At 43.6% G+C, this 21,768-nt stretch overlaps 2 protein-coding genes across 4 annotated transcripts in view; one reads left to right on the top strand and one right to left on the bottom strand.

Moving 5' to 3' along the window:
- The first annotated feature begins 861 nt into the window (after nt 1-861).
- Nucleotides 862-6,827, top strand: kat8 (K(lysine) acetyltransferase 8). Of its 2 annotated transcripts, XM_026163959.2 has the most exons (11): nt 862-1,284; nt 1,790-1,864; nt 1,993-2,171; nt 2,244-2,297; nt 2,384-2,548; nt 4,730-4,819; nt 4,894-5,034; nt 5,121-5,214; nt 5,919-6,069; nt 6,359-6,513; nt 6,655-6,827. In XM_026163959.2, exons 1-11 carry the CDS (start codon nt 969-971, stop codon nt 6,717-6,719), a joined length of 1,485 nt encoding a protein of 494 aa, XP_026019744.1. In that variant the 5' UTR covers nt 862-968; the 3' UTR covers nt 6,720-6,827. The 2 variants fall into 2 exon arrangements, with proteins under 2 accessions (XP_026019744.1, XP_080156206.1); XM_080300080.1 differs by having other exon boundaries at nt 6,359-6,827.
- A 2,220-nt stretch (nt 6,828-9,047) lies between these two features.
- LOC113020195 (xylosyltransferase 1-like) overlaps nt 9,048-21,768 on the bottom strand; it is a 39,342-nt gene continuing 26,621 nt past the window's right edge. For both annotated transcript variants that reach the window (XM_026163958.2, XM_080300079.1), the window contains exons 8-11: nt 19,754-20,022; nt 15,412-15,607; nt 12,917-13,253; nt 9,048-11,266 (exon numbers count right to left, since the gene is read on the bottom strand). In XM_026163958.2, the coding sequence (XP_026019743.2) occupies nt 10,944-11,266; nt 12,917-13,253; nt 15,412-15,607; nt 19,754-20,022 (1,125 nt within the window). In that variant the 3' untranslated portion in view covers nt 9,048-10,943. The remainder of the gene's footprint in view (nt 11,267-12,916; nt 13,254-15,411; nt 15,608-19,753; nt 20,023-21,768) is intronic.

A 21,768-nucleotide genomic window follows, 5' to 3' on the forward strand; every position in this document is an offset into this window, starting at 1 on the left:
GACACATACAGCAGTGTGTCATCTGCATCAAAGCAAACAAATGTAGAATGACTGGCTTAAAAAGCGTAGTGGCAGGTAGACAAGCACGTGTCAAATCCAGAGGGTAACAGTGGGCAAACGAAGAGTTTTAAGAAGCATAAGAAGATAGTTTGACTTTGCCTTTAAAATATGCAGCAAAACTTTGATCCACCTTAAACTACCAACAGTGCAGCAATACTGGAAAACTCAAACTCTTTCTGAAACTCTGGCACACGACTGTTACACTTTAGGTGAACTCCAGCTTGACATCTTGCTGTGATGTGTTTGTCTCCATGGCCTGGCAGTTGAGGGGATGATTTTCACTCAGCTTTTTTTACTCTGCTCAGCAAACAGGGAACAAACGTAAGAATAAAAAGATCTGTGAACAGATCTGCAGTCACTGAGCAGGACTTATCAACATAAACTTCACTGTTAATGTCAGTTTGATAAACATATGGTACTATAATTTAAAACTGCATGCACAACACGATCACTAGGTACCATTTCATTTATTACATTTAAAGTATTTATTTACCTCAAATCAAAAACTGATGTGAAGTGTAAAAAAAACCCCAAAGAAAACCCAATAATAGTAATAAGCTACTCTTCCATTGTACTGACAGACTTTGACCTGGGGGAGTTATGAACCATCTTTTTTAGTGTATTCCTGAGCTTTTGCTTAAATCAAGTCTCAACAAGTGAATATTCATTAGAAAATTATAATTAATTATATATATATATATATATATATATATATATATATATATATACACCTACCGTTAAGCAGTGAGGCGAAATCGCCAACGTCACAGCGCTAAGGATCATGGGAGATGCAGTTACTTTACCGTGAAAGAGGCGGATCGTAACCTGCGCCATCTTGGCACTTTGTCCTGTTAAGCCCCTCTTTAAACTACGCAGAGGTGTGTGGCTGTTTTTAAACCTCGGAGGTTATGACTGGCGGGAGCGAATTTCACAAGAGCTACGCTAATAACAAGGACTCGGAGCCCACGATGGACGTGGACATGGATTCGAGTCATATGGAAGGCGAGCGGGGTGAGCTGGACGGCAGCATCCCGGCTGCGTGTTCCTCCAACGGCAGTGGCGGGGAGGAGGATGAAGCGGAGGCCCTCGGCCGCTCCAGGGAGGCCGGGAGTTCGAGTAGTCAGCACATTCCGGATAGAGGAGGGGTGCTCGGTGGCAGGGAGCAGGAGGTGTCGGTGGCAATCGGAGAGACGTATTTATGTCAAAGAGCCGATAAGACATGGCGTGAGTAAAGACCATGTTCTGCTTTTCCCTTCTCAATTTCGTTGGCATGCTAGCTGTCTTATTATTTTGGATATGGACTCAGTGCTTTTGTTTTGGTGAAAAACTGCCATCAAACAGTTAAAAATCTAAATGACTCGCATAAAGTCCCAAACGGCTTTGGTCCAAAAACTTAATTCAGCGATCGCTTACTAACTGAAGATTTTTAGGGCTTTCTAGAAAATTCTCTATGGATCTTTAAACAGTGACACTTTAAACAACAAACGGCCCACATCTAAAAGTTAGCACTGAAACGTAATAAACACACTAAGGTGTTTAGTTATGTTTGCCGAATTAAATGACGTCTCGATACACATAAGGTGAGATTTTAACAGCCAAATCTATACAAAGTTTATGGTGAATTAAGGCAAGCCCGCATTTAAGTCCCAGAAATCTGAAGGGAGTTCGGCAGGAAGTTGCTTGTACTGCCGTGAGTCGCACCAGCTGATGGTTGTTGCTCCTTTCACAGACACAGCAGAGGTTATTCAGTCCAGACTGAACGAACAGGAGGGCAGAGAAGAGTTTTATGTCCACTATGTGGGGTGTAAGTACAAAAATACTTTCATATTTTTAAATTCTGATTTATACTGCATGTTTCTTCTGTTTAATTCATGCTAAACGTTCATATCCAGCTGCTGTATCTACATCTAATTTTCTCTGGGATTCGTGCAGTCAACAGGCGGCTGGACGAATGGGTGGGTAAGTCTCGCCTGGCACTTACCAAGACAGTGAAGGACGCGGTTAGGAAGAGCACAGAGATCGGTGGCGTTGGAGATCTGGGTGACCAGCCTGAGAGGAAGATCACCCGCAACCAGAAGCGCAAGCACGATGAGATCAACCATGTGCAGAAGGTATAGAGTGTGTGTAATAACACCAGGAGCGTTGCATAACTTACAGTTTTCTAATGAAGCTTTTCTTTGCAGACATACGCAGAGATGGACCCAACGACAGCTGCACTGGAGAAGGAGCACGAGGCGGTGTGTAGTCACAACCACTTTTCTTCCACGTTTTTTCACTATTTCCAGTATTTGGTCAATAAGCTAACTGTTTCCCTCACTTTCAGATCACCAAAGTGAAGTATGTGGATAAGATCCAGATAGGAAACTTTGAGATCGATGCCTGGTACTTCTCACCATTTCCTGAGGATTATGGGAAGCAACCCAAGCTGTGGATCTGCGAGTACTGCCTCAAATACATGAAGTACGAGAAGACGTTCAGACATCACCTGGTCAGTCACCTCAGTTCAGGACGTTTGTGTCTCATAGAGTCATACCTGCTTTTTTGTTTGAGTCAGTGAATGATGGCTTTATGTGTGAGACAGAAGACTGTTAAAGGATTGTTATCCAGCCTGATGAGATTCTTATTAAAACGTTGTGCTGTCATGATTCTGTCAGCCTTCGTTTTACTCAGAAAAAATGTCAGTCATTCACAAATCTGATAAATGTGTGCTGTGTGCTGCAGCCTGGTGTAGGGCTGTTTGATATAACCATATATATCGGATGACGATATAAAAACGTCTGTCGTTTCATTTTACGCTATCGTTTGTTTCGTGGTGTCGCAAAATAAACTGTTTACGGCAATATTTGTTCATGGTTTTGATGTCACTGTAGTGGCTGTATTAGTTTCTTAAAGTTCTCTCTTCCTCTTAATGTTTAATATAACCACACTACGGACGGACAAGCGCCTGTTTTTATGTGTTGTCGTTAGCAACAATGAAGGTGACAGCATCGCGTGTCCGCTTGTTTATGTTCCACATAAACCTTTCACAATAAAGCTCAAGATCCTGTTCAGACTTTTCAAAATAAACTGAATCACGTGAAAGAGCAGATCATTTACAGATGAGAAGCAAAAAAGTAGACTAAAAAATAGACCTTAGACTCAAATGTTAGAACAGGCTTCTCCCTGCAGCACGCCGTGTAATAAATACAAAGAAAACGGCGCCGTTACAACTTATGTCTAAAAATGTATCGTTTCATGCATCGGTTAAAACTTCCCGCAAGTCGAGCTGCCCGAGATTCACAGACTTTACAGAAAATGTTACATTTTTGTGATTTATATCGTTATCGGACGATAGATGTCTGATATCGGGATATGAGATTCTGGTCGTATCGCACAGCCCTACCTGGTGCCACAAAATAAGTAAAGTCATCCCCGCTCAGCAAAGCGAGAGGGGTGTGATGGTGCTTCTCCACAAAAACCAAAAAAGCTTTGAAGTGATGCATCTTTGACTTTAGCGATCTGCTGTTAACAAACCAAAGCTGGGTGCTTCTCCGTATCCCAGCACGTATCTTTGTGTTCGGGTACATTAGATGTTAATTACTTGTGGATCTGTCCGGGTGTAATCCATGTTTTTCGTGACAGCAGCGTCCCGTCACTTCACCTGCACGGCAGCTGTCAGTAACGCCGTAGAGCCGCTGAGCACACAAAACTCACCACCATGAAACCACTAAATCACTACCACTCACACTCACCGTCACCTGCTGCTGCACTGAGACAGAGGTCGCGTTTAAAAGCGCTGCTTTAAATCCACACTTTTCCACCTCAGCTTTAATATCTTGGATTGAAACAGTTAACCCTGAGGTTAATCGCTAAGCCTCAAATCTGTTCTTTTGCTCAGAGCTTCGTGTTTTACTGGAATCTTTGAGGTTTAGAGCTCAACATGCACAACAACAAAAGACATGTTAAGAAGGAATACGTCAGAATCCTTCAATGGAAGAAATACGACACTCTGATGTTTCCGTCTTTGTTACCTGCCTCATTCATACATCCACAGCTTGTGTTTGCTGCAGTTCAGCATGTTTAGATCTAATATTTTAATGCTGTTCTACATAAACTGTCCTTATTAAATAAAAGTGTCAGACTTTGCTGTTTATCGAACCCACCAGTGTGAAAGTCTCTCGTGAAAGCTGCAGTTCAGGCGTAAAACAAATGAATATGTAATTTCATTCGTATGCATGTTTGTCCTCAAATTCAAACAGTCATACACAGTACGATATGTAGTGAAATGCTTGGACAACTGCTCGTGACCTAAAGAAAACAAAAAAGGAAAGGCTATGAATAAGATAGGAAATAAATATGAAAAATTAAAAAGGGTAAATTTAACTAGGAAGGAATAAAATCTAAATTAAGGTTAAAAATGAAATAACTGTACAACACAAATTAGAATGAAGGGTAAATTTAACTGGGAAGAATAAGATAAAATATATAAATTAAAGTTGAAAATAAAATAACTGTACAACAAAATACACAATATAGAACTATATAAGAATGTATGAAGAAATCTAAATATAAATAAATATATACACAATAACAGCAGCTGTACAAGTATTAACCGGAAATTTTTAGTTTCACTCTTAAATCAAACTGCAGTGTTTATTTGACCTTTGACCTTTGACCTTTTCCTCCTCAGTCACACTGTCAGTGGAGGCAGCCTCCAGGCAAAGAGATTTACAGGAGGAGCAACATATCTGTGTACGAGGTGGACGGGAGAGACCACAAGGTGAGCCCGGCTGAACACCGAGCTGCTAACGTGGGTTTGTGTTCCTGCTGCTGACATTCGCTCTCTGTCTGCAGATCTACTGTCAGAATCTGTGTCTACTAGCCAAATTATTTCTCGACCACAAGACGCTTTATTTTGATGTGGAGCCCTTCATCTTCTACATCCTCACTGAGGTCAACAAACAGGGAGCGCACATCGTCGGCTACTTCTCCAAAGTAAGTCCTCAGCGCGCGGCTCAAAGGTCGTTTCCTCGTATTCATTTCAGACTGATCGTCACGACTTCTGTGGTTTTATTTTTCAGGAGAAAGAGTCTCCAGACGGGAATAACGTGGCCTGTATTCTCACGCTGCCGCCTTACCAGCGCAGAGGCTACGGGAAGTTCCTGATAGCTTTCAGTAAGTGACAGTGAATGAGTGATGAGGGAGCGTCCTGGAATACCAGAGCCTGGAGTTTGTAATCAGAGCTTTTTAAAGATGTTTGCAGAAAAAATTTTCAGGCGAAACAGGATTTCAAATGTTAAGTTGGGAGTTTCAGATGGACTCGAGATGACACAAATAAGTTGTTTCACATTTATAATAAAACCGAAAGGAAGTCAGTAAATCTGCAACTCCTGACCTCCACCAAAGAGCTGATGTGATTGGTTCAGCTTTCACATGGATGGATGAATGAATGAATGTACATCAGACTGAGAAAAGATAAATTAGGAGTCACTGTTTCAATCTCACAATGGTATCACAAGCTGATCCAGGTGTCCTCCAGCCTGGTAACTTTCCAAGCTGTGTTTGTTTGGCATATCTGAAGTTCTATAAAATATCAGATTTGAGTTAAATTATCAGATTTTTGTCTCCTGTAGAGATATGCTTTGTGGATTGAGGCCCCAAGAGATCAAACACACTCCAACTTAAGAAAACACGAGCAAATAGAAAAACCCTGCAAAAGCACACAAAACACAACAGATGTTGAGTAAAATACAGTGCAGATGGGAATAGTGCAGCAGATGGATGGATGGCAGGGGTGTAGTCATGACACCAACAGAGCGAGTGACTGAAGGAGAGACGCTCGCTGGCAGCAGCTCTGATATCGCCCGTTTCTGCTGCAGGCTATGAGCTATCTAAGCTGGAGAACACAGTGGGGTCTCCGGAGAAGCCGCTCTCTGATCTGGGGAAGCTTAGCTACCGAAGTTACTGGTCCTGGGTCCTGCTGGAGATCCTGAGGGACTTCAGAGGAACGCTGTCTATCAAAGACCTCAGGTAGACACGCAGACACGTGCAAAGCTGGACGATTCGGCTTTGCTTTTCCACTTGTTTTGTAGACGCTGTGAAGGTTAAGAACCAAAACGATTGTTTGGCAGCTCAGAGATGCACTCAGTGTGAAAGCTCTGCTGTTTTCAATTTTACAGCAGACAAACTTTTATAAGTTTACGTGTTGATGTGAAACTTGGTACTCGACGAGTTTCTGATCAGAACTTTTAAAAACAAAACCTGGAATTAAAAAACAAACTCTCTGATTTTAACCTTCGTGTCCGTCTGCGTCTCCCAGCCAGATGACCAGCATCACACAGAGTGACATCATCAGCACGCTGCAGTCGCTCAACATGGTGAAGTACTGGAAAGGTCAGCACGTCATCTGTGTGACGCCCAAACTGGTGGAGGAGCACCTGAAGAGCGCCCAGTATAAGAAACCACCAATCACAGGTACCTGCACAGATGTTCCAAAAATCTTCTCATCTTATTACAAACATGGCGTCAGGCTCTCAGATCTCGAGGATTCTCGTGTCGGGTTTTTACCCCGCAGCTGATTTGCTAACGTCAGGTGTGATTGTGTCTCGCTCTCAGTGGACACGATGTGTTTAAAGTGGGCGCCTCCAAAAAACAAACAGGCCAAGCTGTCCAAGAAGTGAGGAACGGAGCCGCCGACGTGTGATCACCCGCCGGGCGCTCGTGTCACTACTGTACATAATTTTTAGTCTCTCCTGTCTGTATTTTTTTAAATAAATCTCTAAAATAAAGCTTCGTCTCCTGATCTGATTCCTACATACGTTAAACATCACTGAGGAAACGAAATATTTGCTGCAAGGATGAAATATTCCTTTAATTAGGAACAGAAGATGTTTACGATCGAATAAAAACCTTGGTGTTCTTTTTCAGTCACTTTCTCGCTCATCAGGAAACTAAACAGTGATCACACTTCACTCTGGTTTCTAATGTTTCATGTAGTCTCTTTACTTTCTGTTTAAACAATACTTGAGGTTTTGTTCTTTCATAGGCTCAGAGGTTGGTTTCATGTCTGTATCAGGTGAACCATGAGATTGTTGGTTTGAATCTCCGGGGCCTCCCTGGATGTATGAATATGATTTATATAGTCAGGTAAAGTCGCCTGTTACCACTCTGAGAACCAGGCTCAGGACGGTTGGTTTGTGCTTCATCTGAAGTCTTTTTTTTTTTTTCTCAAACTGAAACGTGTTTTCACGTTTTCAATATTTCTGTCGCTGTTTATATAAAAAACAAACAAACAGCAGTCCACGTGCCCAGCTCCAATCAGCTGGTATTCCTCATGATGACATGCTGGAGGAGCAGCCATCAGGACTAATGAGTTACACCTGAGCTCGGTGCGCAGGTACCGTCCCGCTGATGTGCTGAAGAAAAGGTTATTTTCAGACAGGTGAGTTTTACCTGCTGTCACAGCAACAGTTGGTTTAATGAATTAAGATTTTCTTGGTTTTATTTCTTGAGGCTTTCCTCCACTGCAGGCTGTAGCTGTAGCTTGTCAAACGGCCCTCAAAGCAGCAGAAGATTTAATTTGTGAGACGCAAACACGTCCAGCCAGCTGTCCCGGGGCTGGTGTAGTACCAGTATTGAACACAAGAGGGCGGCAGTGCTGTTAAGTGACTTGCTTTTCTTTTTTCTTTTACTGTGTTTGGGATGTTCTGTTTTCAGCCGACGTCTGAATGGTTGGTGCAACATTTGTGACAAACTGCAGGTGGGTGACGAAAAGACTGGACTGGAAGAATGAGCTATAACAAAAACACAAATATTCCCTCCTTTGGTGTTTTGATGGGACTTTGAAGAAGTTGCTCATTGTGAAGAACTTAAAGTTTTATTTCTACAGCACACGCTTAAGAGATTAAATCGTTTATGTAAAATAGGAAATATATGAATTAAAATGGTATTTATTGAAATTGTAAAAACTGCCTTGAAGCGTAAATGTGACTGAGATATAATCGGTGTCACGTGGTCCCGATCATCAGGCCTGTCCTTCCGGCTGTGTGTCATCGATCAGCTGTGGTGATGACGCCATCTCCTCTGGCTGTTCTTCATTCACTGCTGATTTGAAATCCTCAACATCTGTGCGCTATTTGACCCTCACCGAGGAGCTCATGTGATTATTGTTATTAACAGCATCACTCGAAGTTGTATTCAAAGTGCTTTAGTAGATACTTGGACCAAGGATGACAGGATCCAGGAGAGCTGATCCCACATTATTATTTTTTAAAGGATTTTTATTTTTTAGACAAAATACAAATAAGGAAACTGTTTGATCAGGATCAGCACTTCCTTCCGGATCCTGAGAAATCAGGTCATCTCTGGCGGGGAGAGGATTTTTATCTTGGCTTCTGTAGCACAGCAGTAATAGTATCAGTGGTGGTGAATTTGAGGAGGCTGATGAAGTGTCGTACCTGGAAGAGGAATTGTAGTTCTGATTGTCGGCCGAGTTCAGAGGCAGACAATCATCCTGCCCTGCCTCCACAGGGCAACGCAAATCTGCAAGTGTTTTCAATCAGCAAGCCTCAAATCCTGATTTTACTGAAGATCAATTCAAGGCCATTATGTTCAACTGAGACTAGATTGGGAAAAAAAATAGTTCAAATAAAACTAGTCTGTAAAACTGGAACAATCCTTGTGACTTAAACTATTAAAAAAAAACAAACAAACAAAAAAACAGTAAATATCGTTAGTTTTCATATGTTTGATAAAGTTATTACAATGTTTCTGATGAGGCGTTGATGGATGTGTGACTCTGGATGTAAACAGACAGAAAACGTAACAGTTTTTATTGTAACAGCTGATTCTCCTAAACCTGGTGTGTGACACACGCCCTCCACACATTATTAAAAAAACTATAAAACAAAACTGAATTAAAAACCAAAAGAAAATGACAAACATTAGTAAACACAAAGCTGCAGCGACTCTGGGCCACATGAACGTCTGACACGAGCTCAGACACAAACTAAAGGGAGATTGTTTTTATTTTTTTAGAAATTGTACTTTAAAACCACCAAGATCGTTTGTAAGGCATTCACAACAAATCTTTGTCTTTAATTTTTCAGTTTTTAGACTTTACAGATGCTTTCAGGAGGGTTTCCTAAAGACAGGAGAACAGCTAAGGCACAGCAGCACAGCTCCCAGCGAGAGACGACGACAAAGAGGAGACGGAGGAACGGGCTGGTCGGACATATGGACGGCGCCGCGGCGAAGCGCAGCGGGACGCCCTCGCCTGGGACCGTCCTCCAGAGTCAGAACATCTCAGGAACGTTTTCACACAACGCCACCACTTCTGCGACACCGTCACAGTCCAAACATCTGGATCTTAATACTCATTAACTTAAAAACTGTACATCATCTGTCAGGTTTTTACAAAACACAGCTTTACGTAGACTCGCTCGATATATGAAAAATACACACCGGATGTAAAAATGGCTCTGAATCAGTTTGAGTTTGAATAGAAAAAAATAAATGAGTTGAATTTGGTATTAAACTGCAGAGGTTTTAAATTCAACTCATTATGGCCGCTTAATGTAACCGTAAATAAATGTAACCCTCACAGACCTGCGTAGAACCGACACGTTCGTGCTCCACACGCTCAGACTCTTAGAACTTCTTCAGAGCTGCTGGGCTCCAGCTTTGGTCCCATTTATGTAAAAAACAAACAAACAAAAGAAAAAGTTTTGAATAAATTAATCGGGTAACCGTTTGTACAGCAGAAAGTTTGTCGCTTTGTAACGTGTGCAGATTAAAGGAAAGAGGACGCAGACGTCTCACTTCAAGTCTGAGGGATTCAGACATGGCACAGAAAGAAAACACACAGAGTCCGAACAACTTAAGAAAACTCGTTAAATATATTCTGTCCATAGATGATCACTTTAAAAGATTAATCATAATTTCCCCTGATACCCAACTGGCTCTGTGAGAAGATCTGTGGTTGCTGAGAACTGATTTCAGGCTCATTATCTCTGGAAAGCTGGTTAAAGGCAAAATCATCGATACAGTCGCTGCGGTGGGATTTGCATCTACAGCTGCTTCTGTGGATGGTTCATACAGACACGGCATTGATGTAAAAAAGAACATTTTTACAGTTAAATGTCAGCAGTTATTAGTTAAATATTTCTAGATTTTACTTAAACCGATTTTTCTTTTTAAAGAAGAAAAAACAGAAATTTTTCCAGCTCAACAGGACATTTAAAAAAAAGCTTTCAGAAATCACATACTGTGCTTAAAGTGGGCTGTTCTGCTCCCTTCCAGCTCTATTTTTATTCTTGGACTCCATCAGAGTAGCTTTGCATGATTCAGTGTTCAAAATAATCTGTTTATCTCACAGGCTTTGTGCACATCCTTTCTCGCTGACGTCAGAGCCAAAAGGAAAAAAAAAACCTGTGACACAGTTTAAATCAGATTTTGTTTTTTAAGAGGCTGATTTTGGGTTTTAAACTAGTAGCATAAAAAAAATCTCATTCTGAGGCTTGATTCAGGTTTATGTTGGAGATTTTAAATAATGGGCCTAAAGAACGAGCAACCACGTCTGTTCTCAGCATGTGACCCTAAACTCAGGGAGACACTCGTACAACAAGAGGTATAAAGTTCTGCGAACACTCTTAACACACTTTCACTCACTCACTCGAGCACGCACAGCTTTGTAGTCCTAAATAAAAGTGAGAGCAGACCGAATGAGGACTGAAGGAGAAGATTTTCCTCAGTGTCTCTTCCCACTGTTCCCTCTGATGCTCCATCTGTCCTCTCTGTTCACGCTCACAGACTTTAAATAAATAAATACTGGACACAAACGGGACGTCAGCCCCGTGTTTTCCTTCATTTTCCCTCGCCTCATCCTCCCTCAGTCCGTCCGCCTGCTACCTTATCCGCCCATCCTCTCTGGGCAGGCTCAGTTCGGATTTTGGATCGGGGCTGGCGGAGCTCCACGCGGTGAGTCGGCAGCGCTGCATGACCGGACAGGCGCTGGGGCCCATCGAGCAGACGTCTGAGGCGGACCAGTAGCCCTCCAGCAGCCCGTCCAGCCAGCGACGCAACGGCGCCCCCGTCAGACTGGCGTTGGCCTCGGCCTCCTCGACAGCGCCCAGGCTCACCGGCAGCTGCAGGACCGGGTTGAGGCCGTGGAAGCTCTGCTCCATGTAGGAGTTCTTGGCTGGTCCGCCGTGCAGCCGCAGAGCGTCCTCTGGAGTCCAACAGCAGAAGGACAAAGAAAGTCTGAGTTAAACTGGGACCTGAGCTGCCACAAAAAGTAACATCGTCTACGTAAGACGCAGGTAAGAAATAAGGAAACAAATCAAATGTAACAACAGTAAGCACAGAAAATGTTTATCCAAACAAAGACGCACATTTCATTTTGTTTTCAGGTTTCTTTGGTTCCCCGCGGCCCAAAGACTGTATATAAAAGTTGGAAGCAAGAGTAGGATCTGAGTGAGAAACTAACGGCTGCTGCACACGAGGTTCGCATTCTGTAAGCTTCTGCTTCACGTCATGGAAAGGGTCAGTCTCACAACCAAGAGTCGCCCCCTGCTGGTCATGACAGGGAATGCTGGTTTCACTACAGAACAAGTATAACAGTTATAACAGCTTTCTATCTTTTGAACATTTTTCTGAATTTTAAAGGTTTTTTTTTTTTTAGTCCTTATTGCTTAAAAATGTTTTTAAGTTTCACAGTAAGTCTTCATCTTTTTAATTACTGCAACATGAGGCATATTTCAAGAGTAAAATTTAAGGAGCTTACAATACGAAGAGCCACTTTTTGAAGCCTGCTGACCCGCAGTCCTGTGCATGTGCAGCAAAGCCTCAGACGGGCTGTGCAGACAGATCTGACCAAATCCAAACCACTCAACGTTTTTAGTTTATCATTAATTATAAAAACCATGCTAGGAGTGGACATTTCAAACAAAAATGCTGCAAACTTTACTGTGAACTGTTTAACTTTTTAATAAAGTGCTTAAATGTAATTAATGATTATCGGTGGAATAGTTCATTAGCGAGAAGCTTGAGGAGTCTTCTCTAAATTAATTGGAGGTGAATGCTGTTATTTTAAAGTACAGCCACCAGTTACAGATGCCTGTGCAACAACAGTCCGATCGGATCACGTCACGCACCACCTGCACTTCATAGCAGCGCCCTGTAAAACCTCGGTGTCTATTCGTGCGCCGAGCTTTACTTAGTCCTGCAGTTATCCCCTGGATACCCACACATGGCCCGAGGAGGTCAAACAAACCGAGCGTTAACCCGGGGCAGGCTAATTCGGACAGAGGTGACCCTGTGTGGGCGCAAGAGGGCGATTGGATACGCCACTATAAATATATGTTTGCATGGTGCTGACAGCTGTGACAGGAGGGCCTCTGCTCTGTGTAATTTAAGTATCTGCTATTGACATGAACAAGTATGAAGATCCTGCATATAGTTAACACTTGTTTCCAGGAGAGTTTCTGCAGGCCGACACTTTGTGCCAGGGTTAAGCCCAACCTGTTATTAAATGTGCTTTATAAATAAATGAAATGAAATAACTCGCTGTGCATGTAAGTGAAATGAATCCAGTGGATAAAAGTACTCTGATTACTAAGAACACACGTTTTCTTTTAACCACCAATGAATTTCTACTAAAGTATGAGGCTGTAAACTTGGTTTAGCCAAAACAGATGAGAAAACTTGCAATGATGTGTAAAAGTCCAAGTCTGACTCACAAGAACAAAACAGAGACTTCCCATCTCAGGGAGGTTTTAAACCTGCACTTATTCTTTGCAGGTAGCGCTCCCTTGGTCCTGTATATTTCCTGGAAACCCTGCACTCGTGCTTCTAAGCAGGATGAGGTCCGATCACCCACCTTGCTGTATCGGCCTTTGCCTGTGAAACTCCAGAGGAGCCACGATGAAGCTGGTCTGGCCCAGCGGGCTCCAGTGGTGCAGCACCCTCAGTGTCCACGTGCCGGGCCTCAGCGGGGAGGTGAGAGGCGGCCGGTAGTGTGTGACCTCAGCGGAGGCGTCCACCAGGATGTCGTAGGTGGCGGCGATGACGTTGGTGGGGTCGATCCAGACAATCGTAGCCGTCAGGTTGCTCTGGCTCCGGCTCCAGCGCTGCACGGCCACCGGCTCGTCCTCTGGCCCCAGGAGACGCCCCCAGTTCCTGAAGAGACGCTCCTTAGGATCCCAGTCGGTCCCCACCTGAACAGCAGAAAGGTCAGAGACGACTCTTAAAGCTGTCTATACGAATGCGCTGCAGCTTGACAGAGTTTAGACATCGGTTAGAGAAAGGTGCACGTGAGACGCGTTTACTGATAGGAGCCTACCAGCTGTTCTCCAGGCTCGATTCCTCCAACTCTCTCCTCTCTGGCATCAACAAAAAGTCACTCTCTCACCTCCAGTTAGGCCAGAATGCACCAACTCAGCTTCTTTACTGGTTTTAGTCCTAGTTCAGGCCGGTTTTGGCTTCCTGTATATTTTTAGAGTTCACTTTAATATTTTACTGATCACTTTTAAAGCATGTCGTGTCTGGCCCCAAGCTACACCGCAGAAGTGTCGACTCCTGGGCCTCAGAGCTTCAGGCTGGTCCCTCGTGGCTGATCCAATCTAAAGCTGGCTGGTTTTGCCACCAGGGCCCCGGCTTTGAACTGACCCGGCCGATGAGATCGAGCTCGCACAATCAGTGACCTCCTTCTATCCAAGAACTCGTTTTTATAGACTTTACGTCACACTGTTACACGTGATGTCGCTTCCTTCTGGCTCTTGTCTTGTGACAAAGGAAAACTTTACAAAGTATTCCGACTGGTTTCTCCTGAAACTGGCTGAAAATGTGTGAAAGCTGCTCTAGCCCTTCCGCCATTTCCGCTGTGTTGGGTGTAATATAGCCAAACTTGCCAGCCGGATTCGTTTTTGTAAAAAATTCAAAATTTCAGTCTGATTTTCTTACATAAGCCTAACACGGCTTAGCAGCAAAAATACTCACACCTGACACCCTAGGGACCGTTTTGTGCCCCATTGAAACCCATTATAAACGCTATTTTTCACGGCAAAAAAATTACGGTCAAATCGATCGTGATCTGTTATGCTTCCGTTTCCGTTTGCAGTACTGGCCTTAGAGTTGTAATTTTTTTATTTGTCCACCAGGTGGCGCCCTTGCTCCACATTTGACCCCGGGCTGGAAAACAGCGGGCTGCTGTAACGGACCTGCGGGAAATGAAGCCTGATTCCCCGCGTGCAGCAGCGGCTTCGCCCGCTGATCGGCCCGGACCATTTTCGGGCCCTAGGGTGATGAGAGGGTGTAATTTTTTTTTTTAAATCAACAGGAAATGACGTATTTGTTGTCACGTGGTACCGGAAGTGTGCGCTGGAAAAAGGAGTCCGACGCAACATGCCCCGATCATCGTCGCAAGTTAACCCGGGAGAATGCACTCATTTCGGCCTCGACGAGCAGCATTTGCCGCCTGGAGACCATTTTCTGGTTCTGGAAAAAAAAATAAAAGGCGATCGAAATGAAGGTTGGTGCCAATCTTTAGTCCATCTAAAGGCCTAATTATAATAACAATCAAATATTACTTCAAATGTTTTTTGTTTTTTTTTAATATTTCGTTTTGTTTCGGGGGGCTAAAAAAAACGGTGCGCTCATGTAATTAAACTGCGATTAAAAGGGTTAAAACCCCCGAAATATAATTAAAACTTTACATGACTAGTTCAGGGAGAAGTAGTTTTAAAAGACTGGCTAATTTAAAGTGGAAAAAAATATGAATATATAATCTTTTTATAGCATTTTTCGGGCGTGGCAGAAAACGGTCCCCAGGGTGTTCAACGTAAGTTTTTTAAAGTATGACACAAGGGCTAGAATACGTCAGCGTCACTGCAGGGGGCTGATCTGTTAGCGTTCACTGTTGGCTTTAATTAACCTGTTCTAGCCGGTCATAAAACCACAACTTAACATTTCTGCAGCAGAAATATTGAACTGTTGGAGTCCCAGCGTGGTACAACCGTCACAGTCACATCGGCCGTGTGTGGGATGCTCTTGTTCACGTCTCTGCTGTCTTTTGTTTCTCTGTAATCCTGTGAGATTGGAGATTCACTCTAAATTTTTGTATTTTCACCTACACGTTTTTCTATTTACCTGCTTTCTAATTTTTGAATATTTGCTTTTAGTCCTTGTTTTTACTTCCCTGCAGGGATCAATCATTTCTTAGACTTAAAAACATTAAAGCATCCTGGGACATTTTTGTAACTGAGAATATATTAAGGCATGTAAACTGAGGTAATAATAAACCCAAAACGGTGACTGCAGAACGATGTCCAGGTTTATGTTTAGTTAAGAGAGCCCTCATAAAGACACAAGTCTGACCTGGATGTGTTGGAGCCTGTTAGCGGCATGTGGAGAGCTGGTCAGGGTGAAGTGGTCTTTGGCGGCTACCCAGGTCTCCAGGGTTTCCAACTGGTTAGAGGCTTGGTTGGTAGCCACATGATGGACCAGGTAGCCCTGGTACTGGTCGGACAGGAAGTAAAGGTGCACAGACACCGGGTGACTCACGCCGACGTACCTGAGAAAGGAGAGGGAAAAAAAAGAAAAAGCATATTTAAATCACATATACAATAAAGTAGATACAACTTCCTCCCCTGACTGGTCCCAGCAGATGGCTGCCCCTCTCTGAGCCTGGTTTCTTCCTGTTAAAAAGTTTTTCCTTCCCACTTTCACCAAGTGGATCAAACCCGTGTTATCCTTCAAGACAAAATATCTTATTTTATTAGTATCAGAGGCGATCGTGGCTCAAGAGTTGGGTGTTTGTCTTGTAATCGGAAGGTTGCCGGTTCGAGCCCCGGCTTGGACAGTCTCGGTCGTTGTGTCCTTGGGCGAGACACTTCACCCGTTGCCTACTGGTGGTGGTCACACACCAGTGTGTGAATGTGTGGATGACTGGATGTGTAAAGTGCTTTGGGGTCCTTAGGGACTAGTAAGGCGCTATACAAATACAGGACATTTACCAGAGAACACATGATGCTTTGGACAGGAAGTGCAGTTTGTTACAATGTATCAAACTGCAGTTCCTCTAACGTCCACTAGAGGCAGTCTCAAAGCGAGTCGGTTTAAAATACCCAACTTTACAGATAAGATGTTTACAGACTAACACAAAAATGTTTGTTAATTTAATCAATTAAATAAAATGATTTTTTTAAGGATCTCACTAAGTTGACCGTCAGGTGGATGGCACAAGTAACTGTAGCTGTGAAGCTTCACCTCACTGGAGTCCCTGAATTGGACCTCTGGAGTATTTGGAGCATTTTTAATACAATCATCTGACCAATACTTTTCCTGCTGCGCAGTTAATTGTACTGACATGCCACCCAAGAAGTCTGGGCTCCAGTTTTGATGTGTGAAATTCTAGGATTTTAATTGGATGTTATTCAGCACTAATTAGCAGGTATCGTGTCTGCCCACATAGTCTATGAATGCAGTTTGCTAACCAAGCCGGCTAATTATCTGGCACTCCACCCGCTCGTCTACATATGGTAATTTCTGTCTGTGAAAAAAGCCAGCATGGCTGAAGCTGGGCCTTCAAAATGTAACCATCCTGCTCTCGACAGCCGTCTTTGATGTACAGTCTATGTTAATCCTACGTTTTCCCATTAACTACAGAATGGATCAAATGAACATTTGATTCAAACATTATTTATCCATAAAAATTCATCTTAATGAGTCTGGTGATCATCTGACATTTCATGTGCAGGAAAACCAGTGACGTTTCCACAGATGGTCTGTGTTCAGTGCAAACGATGGATACAGGAAACGCTTTAAGCATTACTGTACAGCAGGGTGGGCAACTCCAGGCCTCGAGGGCCGGTGTCCTGCAGGTTTTAGAGCTCACCCTGGGTCAACACACCTGAATCAAATGATTAGTTCATTCCCAGGCTTCTGGAGAACTTCAAGACATGTTGAGGAGGTCATTTAGCCATTTAGATCAGCTGTGATGGATCAAGGACACATCTAAAACCTGCAGGACACCGGCCCTCGAGGCCTGGAGTTCCCTGCTTTGCACTGTAACGTCACAGGCAGCTGCTGGATTATGGCTCCAAATTACTCCAAGTTTTTTCCAAAAATATTTTTAAAAACTTAAACCTACATTCTCCTAAAAAACTCCTCCTGTTTAATTTTTTTAATTAATTTTTTTCCAAGTATTGTTGGACTGGTAGAAATTCAGACTCCCTAGGAATGATGCTGACGCTCAGGTTCGCTGCCTGATTGGCTGTCGTTAGTCACATGTCCCCATTCGCAGAAGACAACGGAAACATCAGCACTGACTGTCTGTGGTTAATTCAACATGGTAGTAAATTACAGGTAATGCTGCCCTTGTTGTCTTTGAGATGCACCCAGGATGTGACTGCTCTCCACAGTAATGCCAATCATTTGGATCCAGCCTCAATTACAACATTCAGAGCTTCTGATGATTAGATTTTAAGGCTTATGGAGTCTGTTATCTCCCTTTCTGCAGCCTTTTCTGCATTTTCTTCTGTTGTGTACACACTGTTGCAGTAGTGCTCGTATATATAATAAACTCAGGCTTTAAACTCTGTAAATGCTCAAATTCAGACAGTTTTCTGCTCTTTAATCTTTATGTAAAAGAGTCCTTAACATGTTCATTTTTCTGCTCTGATTGTGAGCTGCACTTCCCCCCATCCTGCTACGATTCTGACTTTCTGCTCTGAAGGGGAAGCCAATCCCATTAAAGACAACTCAAAGAAGAAGGGCGCTGAGACAGACAGAGGATGGACCGGCCAGCGTTTACTGACACAGATTAGGATTATTTTGACTCATGCAAAGGTACTTTGCTCCAAATGTGAAACCAGCTCTTTGAAGAATGACATCAGGTCGGCTATCATTCATTTCCTGATGAATGGCTTCACCTTATTATCAAAATCGTCTTTCAGGTGTTTATGTCTGTTTCTCCTTTTCCAGTCGGACGGGCAGGCGAATGTTTTTCCTGGAAAACACTTTTTCTTAACGTGACAGCTTGAATCCCTGAATCTCTACAGAGGATGTGGAGAATCTCCAAGGACCTGTTAAACCAACTAAAGCACCACTGTGAAGGGAACCGTGTCTGCCTGCTTTCAAATGCATCTATGTTACTGCAGACATGGTTTTAGAGGTCTCCGACTGAAATCACAGGTTGAAGGAAACAGACTGGCCCTTTCTAACCACCCCCTACTTCCCCTTGCACACACACACACTCCCATAATGCTGCCCCCACCCATGCCAGCCACCAGTCCCCACCCAAGCTCCAGCAACAAGTACCTCCTTGTACCTACTGTGGGTCTGTGAGAGAGACGGAGCTGGAAAAATCTAGCCTGTGCAGAAACTGAAGCCTGATTGTACAAAGGAACAAGCTCGCCTTATCTTCATATTTAATTTGGACTGCACAAACACCAGCGGTGGCCAGTTTGGCGGAAAGACATTTCATCTGCTAGTCCTCCCCTTTCCCCTGAGAAGACGACTGCACAGTTTCTTTCTCTGCAAAAAGCACGATTTACTGGCACGGCCAATAATAACAGTGACTGATGGAGGTGATACCTGCACCTCTGCTCCAGCCTCTGACAGCCGTGCAAACACTGAGCTGAACCTGATGAGACGAATGCTTCAAACCAACAACAGCTTCATCTTCACTTTACAGTTTCAAAGTTGTTGGAGTTCAAACCTGAAGGCTCTGCAAACACTGCACTGCATGGCCGATCACGTAGATAATAAATGAGAACTGTGGGGAAAAAAGGGATCCTGAGACACGATTACGCCTGTAGATGGATGCTCGCCCATGCAACACCCTGTGCTATTCCCAGCCTGATTGCCCCTGATAAAGCCGAGGTCTTTATCTCGTTTCCTGCCTGCAGGTGAGGAGCTGAGCTCGAAAAATAACCTGAGCAAAACAACCCAAATTCCCTCTTTACAAACCAAAAAGAGGCTTTTTGGCTGACGTGTTTGGACTCTTTATGTAGGCCAAGTTTTCAGTATGATTTTAATTAAAGCTTGCACAGCACTACATTTGATTAATATAGAGAAAGCAGGAAACCTGAGCAACATAACTCATTTTCACACATCCTTTCCAGCCTGAGCTTCTGTAAACATCATCTGACAGAGGTGTGAGAGAACGTAATGCCTGATGCAGATGGATCACACGATCATACGTTAGCCGGCTGGAACCCGTCAGTGACGTCAGACTGGGCCAGTGTGCGAACACCGCAGCTCACAGTCGGGCACATTTACTGCTACTGAGTGGGCATTATTCCTGCAAGCTCCATGCATGCAGACCCCTCAACGAAACCACACGGAGCGGTTCCAGTATCGAGTGGCTCTGAAGTGGATCGATTCCTGCTGTGTGGCGTTTGTGGAAAATATCCTCACAGAAGTGTCCATGTGTGAAACGGTGACAGTCAATAATCTGAGCTGTGAGAATCATTTTTCTGCTAATCCGAAAATGTTTTTCTGTTGATGCCGTGAAGCACAACACTTCCTGTTTGTTTACTCTGAAGTTACACGTCATGATTCGATGCACTCTGAACGTTTATGCTCCCATTTGTGGTTATTGGTGTTAACAAAAGAGCCTTTGGATGCTTCTGGGACAATTCTGAACCCCAGTGCATACATGCACATGCACGCTTGGGATTTCCGTGTGGTTGGAGCCCAGCACCCTTGTTCGTACCTGCAGCTGTTGTCGCTGGGATGTCCCTGGAGCGAGCTGGCAGCGCGGGACAGTCCCATACGAGCAAAGGCGTGGTAGTGGGTGAGCGCAGAGTCCGACAGGCCTGCGGGTCCGTCTGTCTCTGCCTCGTAGATGTTCTCCCAGTAGGCCTGCAGACCCGGTGTTCCCGAGGCGAGAGCTCCGAACAGGTAGGCATCCAGCTGGCTGATGATCTCCTGACTGACGCTGGCCTCAAACTTCCGGGCGAAGAAGGTGGGTCTGGACGCTTGCTGCGGTCAGGAGAGACAAGGCGAGGAGGGATGAAGATATGTGCACAATAAAAGGCAGTTTGATGGTCACAAAGAAGATATTTTACTGTTTTCACTGACTCACTGGTTGAAATGAGTCCAAACACAAGGAATACAATCCCATGGTGCCTTGCTGTCACAAACAGGTTTATTCATGCTGTTTACGTCCAGCATACCTGCAGGATCACTGATGTTTACCAAGAAAAACATGAAGCTCAGCAGCCTCAGTCACTGCTTTCTGCAGCTGTGGTGCAGTGAGATGAACGTTGTAATGAAATGAGTCAGTTTCCCACCAGCCCAACAGCTCCAACACTGAAGCCTTTACTTTACCTCTGCTTTTGACCATTAATGCAATGTTTAACCTCTTTTATAATGTCTCCACTGCACTGTAAGCCATTCATCCATCAACACCACTCACAGATAACAATTTCAACCACTTAGCTTCACTTTCAGCGATTTAACTCACTGCCACATTAAACCATTTACGTTTGACGATGCACATTTAAACCTTTTACCCTTTACTTTCTGCTGTTTCACCCATTTACAATTATAAGCATGGAAGATTTATCACTAAAGCATTAGAAATAATAAACCAAATAATGTCCTTGTTTCTTGTAACAATTTCAACCATTTATCCTTTTAAGTATTTTAACAATTTATCCGTTAAAGTTTATGCTTCTATTCACATATTTAGTTTTCACTTGTTTTTAGTCACATGACAACATGTCCAGATGTTTTAGCTCTGGAATTTCTATACGGATAAATAGAAATTAAAATGTAAACAAACATCAACTCATCACTCGGCAGCTACAGAGCCACCGAGCTCATACTGATGATCACGATTTCAGTCAGAAACCCCCAGCATGCAGCTTCACACGTTAAAAACTGTCATTGCAGTAAAAGACTCAGCATCACACACATTTTTTAAACGCGCACTGAGGGAAAAACATACTTTGCATCATTTTATTCTCAGTGGAAGGACGGCCCGGCACCTCCCCGGGAACACATTAGTCCATGTGAAAACCCTGTGAGTCAGCACATTCCCAGACAGCTTACCCCGACCTACACCTGATTCTAACCTAAAACCAAGTCTGGAAACCAAAAGCAGCATTTTGAAGGTCTGCCATATGATGTTCTCACTCCCAGGCTCCAAACTCAAACCACTCCCAACAGACAAGCCTGACATCATGCTGGGATCTCAAAGGAGACGTGAACGGCTCCTTCTTTCCTAAAATAGCTGTGATGGGAAAAAAGACACGAAAATGATCAAATCAGACGGTAGTAATGAAAGTACCGAGCGAACATTCGCATTGACAACTTTATGAGGTCGCCACCTGGACTGGTTTCCAGTAAAAAGGTGAATCATATCAAATATTAACTGGTGAAATTTCTCGGCTCATGAATGTAATTTTTATGCCACAGCAGAGAAACAGCTGCTGTAATAATCTGTATTATGGTTCAGCTCATAAAGGAATAAACATTTAAAACATTTTGAGGTTTGTGATGATGGGACGGCATCACATCTGCTTTGAGCTCTGCTGGTTTTCAGCAGAGACAAATCAGATCTTCAGGTCCTGCGAGGGCTATCGCTTCACGCAGGTCACAAAAGGCTGGAGTTTAGGAGCTCTTTCATAAAGGTGTGCAGTGTATGACCTGCACTGATACACTGGATCCTTATTATTGAGAATTCAAAGAGCTCTTGGTTTAGCTGCCGATCATAAAAAGCAG

This window comes from Astatotilapia calliptera, chromosome 4, assembly GCF_964374335.1.
Source record: "Astatotilapia calliptera chromosome 4, fAstCal68.1, whole genome shotgun sequence".
NCBI lineage: Eukaryota > Metazoa > Chordata > Actinopteri > Cichliformes > Cichlidae > Astatotilapia > Astatotilapia calliptera.

Excerpts from the sequence above, each read along its gene's own strand:
- kat8 (XM_080300080.1), top strand. The coding sequence starts at position 969 with ATGACTGGCGGGAGCGAATTTCACAAGAGCTACGCTAATAACAAGGAC. Across the intron at positions 1,865-1,992 it reads TTATGTCCACTATGTGGGGT|TCAACAGGCGGCTGGACGAA; the intron begins GTAAGTACAAAA and ends GGATTCGTGCAG. Across the intron at positions 5,215-5,918 it reads GAAGTTCCTGATAGCTTTCA|GCTATGAGCTATCTAAGCTG; the intron begins GTAAGTGACAGT and ends TTTCTGCTGCAG.